At 33.0% G+C, this 6,144-nt stretch overlaps 1 protein-coding gene across 1 annotated transcript; it reads right to left on the reverse strand.

The window, feature by feature from the left end:
• LOC104787936 (transcription factor TCP12-like) lies at window positions 330-1,752 on the reverse strand. The gene is made up of 2 exons (XM_010513598.2): window positions 688-1,752; window positions 330-599 (listed from the first exon to the last, which is right to left on the reverse strand). Exons 1-2 carry the CDS (start codon window positions 1,658-1,660, stop codon window positions 496-498), a joined length of 1,077 nt encoding a protein of 358 aa, XP_010511900.1. The 5' UTR covers window positions 1,661-1,752; the 3' UTR covers window positions 330-495.

Raw genomic sequence — 6,144 nt, forward strand, 5'->3', positions numbered from 1 at the left:
GCTGGCGATGACGTATATGAAAAATAATCACGCAGATGTATCATCTCTATAAAACACCTAGCTAAGTGGTTTAAGACTCAATAAATAACGTTGTATGAATTATTTTTGACTAAAGATTGTGCCCATCACAATCTTCTATAAGTTTGTTTTGTGCTTGTCAAATGTCTTTGAACTTTCCCAATACTAACATATATGAAAAGGTACTTATTTGAACTAACTACATGACTAAGACAACCAACAACAAAAATCAATGCCAAAGATTACAAACTTGCTAGAATCTTAGGTAAATGAAACCACAAAAAGTTTAGAATTTATAGATAACCATCAATCAAACAGTCCAAAGCCTCAAACAAGTTAGGCAGACCAAACCATCTAGCTCACACATACAGATGTGTACATTTATATATGTGTGATAGATTTGGCTCAGTGAGGCTCTTATGTTGATGCATAGATTATAAACTCCAAGTACCTCAGAAGGATGGAGACTCATGAGCATCAGTAGCAGAGATAATCATATAGAGAAAAAGATGAAATAGGGTTTGTCTCCTCATCTACCGATGCTATTGAAGCTGTGTTGTGTTCATTTGGTGCTACGATTCCTGGAATTAGCAAACATTAATCAATACTGCATTAATTAGGGTTTTAAATCAACACATTGTTGTTACTTGATATATAATGAAGTAGTACCTCTTATTGAGCTTAGACTTGTGTTAGATTCCTCGGAGTCTCCAAAGATGGAAGAGGAGCTAGAGTCACTGGTTAGTCCAAGAAACTTCTCTATGATGCTCACAGAATCCATTTGATACTCTACCATGTTCACATTAGTACTCCATTCTTGTTCTTGACTTTTCCCTTCTATTGCTTGTTCACCGTTGGTTATCTTGATCTCTCTTGTTTCTTGATGAGGATCTGAGATTGTCTCCGAGGTGTCAGTTAGTCCTGAGAATCTCATCTTCATCTTTGTCATCGTTCTCTCTCTTGCTCGTTTTCTAGCTCTCTCTCTCGACTCTTTCATCTTACAAGAGCTCTCCATCGTCTTTGTTCTTCTTTTTGATACTTCCACTTTCAGAATCTGATCATCCTTTTCCTTACCATTAGCCGGGACATGTTCAGCATCTCCTCCTCCTTCCGATGCAGCCACACTTTCTTTAAGTTGTTTGATTGAAGCCTTTGATTTGGAGAAAAGCCATTCGATTGTCTTGCTGGCCTTGTCGAAACCCAACATGTCTTGAAGATCGAAAAACCTGCGAGCAATCTGAAGAGACAGCCTCATCCTTCGGTCTCTAGGACCTTGAGCCGTACAGATCTTACTATGCCTGTCTCTTTTTTTGACCGTTCTTCTCCGTGGAACCGTTTCTGAGGTGGTGTCCTCAACGCACTCCTCATTCTTCTTCTTTTTCTCAAGCTTCTTGCAATCTTTTCTTGGAGATTCAAAAACATTTGCTGCTGCATCTTGCTCCTGTAACAAGAATTGGCTTAACAAGAACGATTCATCAACATTATCAAGAAAATCTGGAGAGAAAGGAAATGAAGGCAAAGGAAAGTGATGGTGAGAACTAGGGCTTTGAATGTGAGTAGTGAAAGAAGGAAGCATGGTTGCTTGATGGGGACTGAAGGGATCAAAGAGGTCATAGCCATTGGTGTCTAGAGAAGGAAACATTAGATTGAAGAGAGAAACAGGTAACAAAAACAGAATCTTCTTTTTTCCTTTCTTCACTTAAGCCCTTTGGTTCATGTGCGCTCTTGTGTGCTATAAAGGCTGGTAGCCAGAGGAAGATGGACAAAAGATATNATATATATATATATATATATATATATATAAAGCACTATATGTTTTTAATTAACGATACACAATCTAAATAGATTACTACAGAAGTAAAAAAAAAAAAAAAAAAATAGATTACTACTAATATGGATTGGTTCGGTCGTTACTAATATGGATTAGTTCTTCCGGTTGAGGTGACCCTACCTTCTGCTTCAAATGTTGTCCAAACCAAACAGAGAGAACATCTTATAAAGTCCACTATTACTAATTAAAGTTTTCAAACTGAATCGATTTTTATTTTACTAATGTAGAATCTGAGTAAAACTATACATCTTTAAATAGTGTTGGTATGTATGTATATATTAGCTTCATCCTTATAAATTTTGTGGAATAAAATACATATATTAGCTTTAAATAACATTTACAGAACATAATACACAAATCTCCTTTTTAATAAAAGGGAAGTACACAACATAGTTTTTGTACACTTTATATTTTTAATAAATGGTTACAAATGGTTACAAATAGGTTATAGATAGGTTATAGATTAATTTATATATTAACGGTTACACCTAAATATTGGGTGCAACCTTAATTGGGGATGTTCCAAATTGATAATTGATATATTAATGGTAACAAATAAATTCATGGATATTCTAATCTGTATTTTTGAAAGATTTTAGTCCTATATTAAGTTGTTTCCAAAGATTTTTAAACACAATATTACAAATTTACTTTCCACATATTTTATTGATAAACCACAACGTTCACTAAAAATTAGGATCCGTGCTAGAGCAAAGATTGAAATTTTTTTATTTATAATATAATTTTCAGACTTACATACTCTAGCATGGGTTAAATTTTTATATACTCTAGCACGGAAGCTATTAAACACACTCTAACACGGATTAATAGTTTTATATACTTTAGCACGAGTTAAAATTACATAATAGATTTACATTCCATGAGTGATATTTACCATAAAAATTGTTTGCATGAGTTGCATCCAAATAATATTATAAACAATTACATATAAATAATAAAATGTATTTCAACCCGTGCTGTAGCACGGGTCCAAATCTAGTATAGAAGTGAATACTGAAATATTCTATTGTTAAAAATGGTAACTGTGAATTAAATTTTACTCTCCGTATAGTAGGATTTGTTATAATTATTATTAATTTACGTTAGACGCAACTGATGAAAAGATTAATTATAGTTTGGTGTGGGAGGCATAATAGATTTTGCTCATACTTCATTACAGACTCAAAAGTTAGATTGTATGATTGAGACCGGAGAAGTGGCCAACATTTGCATCAAAGCTAAGTGAACTTATAGTATTGAAAACTCATTATACGGAGTTCAAGTTAGTCTACAAAGGTTCATGCGAACAATTATGTATTCTTCTTATACTGGGTAGTTTCTGACTTGCTGATGCATTAAGTAATAAAAAGTGCTTTTATTGAAAAAAGGCGATTAGTAAGTGTGGTTGTAGATGGGATAAAGGTTAAGCTGGAGGTTGTGGGAGTTGTAGTGATTAAGGGTAATGAAAAAAAGTGGTGAAAGCTAAGAGAAGAAAAGTGGGAAGAGAAAACGAAAGGGACCAAGTCTAGGCCTATTTGTTTTATCCCTTCACGTGGGCGTTGCTTTGTTGTTTGATAGCAACCCCATCTCATTCATTTTCTCGCTTCTGCTTTATTGGAAGATAATATTGGCATCTTCACAATTTTGGCATCTTCATGTTATATAAAGATGGAGAATATCTACTATTAGTTTTTTTTTTTTTTTTTATGTTATCTCGTTTCTGAGATATTTGGGTACATTCAATGTTTAATAGGACTATAAAAACTTCATCTCATATTGAATTTAAAAGGAAGAAAACATGTATAATTCCATGATACAGCTAATTATATTTCATCTTTGTATAGATAGATAGATAGATAGATAGATAGATAGATAGATATGTGTTACAATAATTTGGTGTAAACCAATTTGTAGTAGAGAGAGATCGATTTTCTTCTGAATAATTCTTTTAATTTGGTTAATGAATATGCATATGAGTTACTTTGGACGTACGTAACAATGCAAGTGATTCTTGAATATAATTTTCGTTAGGACTTAGATTCCAATTTCGATCTAAGAAAATCATATCAATTAGAAAATAAAAAAGACATACACTCCTATAACTTATAGTATGATGCAGTTACGTCGATGTTTAGGTCACGAATTTTATTATCACCAAAATTAAGAATAACAATCCTTTGTTTTCCGCTATACGAAGATGAGAGAACAAAGACAACATATAAAAATAAAAATAAAATTTAAAAAGGAAAACCCTGCTAATACAAACGAGTTTAAATATCATTAACTAATGAACACCCTTAATTTAAAACTTTATATATTGGATGGATTTGTAGCTGCTATATTGAAATAGAGGGTTAGGTTATAATGTTAGTGCCCAAAAAAAAAAAAGAGGGTTAGGTTATAAATGGTGCATTAAAATACACAGTATGGATCTTCAAAATAAGTTGTCACTAGAGGAAGAAGTCTAAACAAGAACGTACGCAATTGCAAAGCATGCCTGGTTATATTTGTTACCCATTTTCTCTAAAGAAGTTCATTGTCTTATTAAGTAATTAATTTTTTCTAGCAAGCTTTTCCTGCTAATATATATATTTGTATATCGTTTTCTTTTTGTTTGACAAACAAAAAATTTGTATATTGATGATTCGTGATCGGCTGAAAAAACAGTCGACATCTTTGTTAATTTATTTCTTCAGATTTCTGTATTCGAAAATTCTAAATCTATCTATAGACTATAGTTTCTTGATGCTTCATGTATGGAAAAAAGAAGAAGAAGGAGATGTGATTGGTGGAGAGAAATATAGGTAGGGAGTTAGGGCTAGGACTTAGAAGAGACAGACACAAACTGAGCCTACAAAACTTATAGACTTCTATTTTATTAATACCTACTCTCTCATTGCTTTTCTTTTGACTCGCTGACCACTTCTCACCCCATAGATGTCCCCGTTTCATTTCACCATACAAAAATGGTACAGATATAATTTGCTAAATAACATGTTTAAAGCTTTTTTCTGAATCTGTTAAAATAACACATCCACAAATTTTTCTTGAAGATTTAGTATTTTCATTCTTCTGTTATAAATTTAGCATACAATTGACATAAAACTTATATGTGTTATAACAATTGTAGTTCAACTAAAATAACGAGGTCCTTTTAAAAAAATATATAATAATATAATTAAATATTCCATAATATTTAATTATAATCAAACTAATAAACTAATAACAATCCAACATACTCAGTAGAAAACATATCAAACCAATTCTAATATAATAAAATATAATACTAATCATAACCAATATAAACCAGCAACCTAGCATACTTTTAACAAGGTTCCAACAATAAAATAACATAAACACAACATAACAACCGAGTTCTTAGATCACCCTCATCCTCATCGCTATGATTCCACGCTACACATTACCTGTACCACAAACACAATGAGATGCGTGAGTATTACCAAAAATACCCATTGAGGCGATCCTCCTATCTACGAGCTATACACACAAGCAAATCAAGAGCACAACTACAAATAAAACATTGCAAACCATTCATTAAATAGAATACCCAATAACATATTCACCACACCTACACATCATCACACAAAATATTTCATACAACCCAATCGCTTAGATAAGCTCATGGTCACGCACTCACCTTAACAAGCTGATTCTAACAACAAACATAACCAGGAAAGACTCTCCTTGCATCTGCAACAGCCAAGAAACACCCTGCAAAAAAATCACACAACCAAAACGACCTTGAAACAAAACTGACAGAAATAATAGAAACCTTCAGTATTAAAGACGAAACCCTAAAACAAAAACCAACCATTCACTATCAAATTCCTCCGATGAAAAGCTACCCCTAGACGTCACGGCCTTTCCTACAAAATCTCGTGCAGATAATAGATGAGCCCACAGTCGCACTTATAATCCCCGCTGGTTTCAGTTCGCGTCTGAGATGATATACCTCATGATATTGCAGATAACTCTTTGATTATTAACTCAAATCTAAATCCGTTAAAAGGAGCATCTTGATAAAAGGCTTATTTATAACTCCACCAAATTCCATTACATTTGGGTATGATTTGATATGTCGAAACCCTTTCCTACCAAACCCTGACGATTCTGATTTCTCATTAATCTCCTTCACATCACACCAATCTTCTCTCTTGCTCTCTCTTTGCTTTATTCACAGCCCAAGCACAAAATCAGCAACAATAACAACAAAGAGAAGGTGTCGAGACTTCTAAAACACTTCTTAGAGTTTTTCAAAAACCACCACTAAACCG

The sequence above is a fragment of the Camelina sativa genome, chromosome 5, assembly GCF_000633955.1.
Source record: "Camelina sativa cultivar DH55 chromosome 5, Cs, whole genome shotgun sequence".
NCBI lineage: Eukaryota > Viridiplantae > Streptophyta > Magnoliopsida > Brassicales > Brassicaceae > Camelina > Camelina sativa.

Coding starts and splice junctions, on each gene's coding strand:
- LOC104787936 (XM_010513598.2), bottom strand. CDS start 1,660: ATGTTTCCTTCTCTAGACACCAATGGCTATGACCTCTTTGATCCCTTC. Junction 600..687: donor AAGTCTAAGCTCAATAAGAG/GTACTACTTCAT, acceptor TGCTAATTCCAG/GAATCGTAGCACCAAATGAA.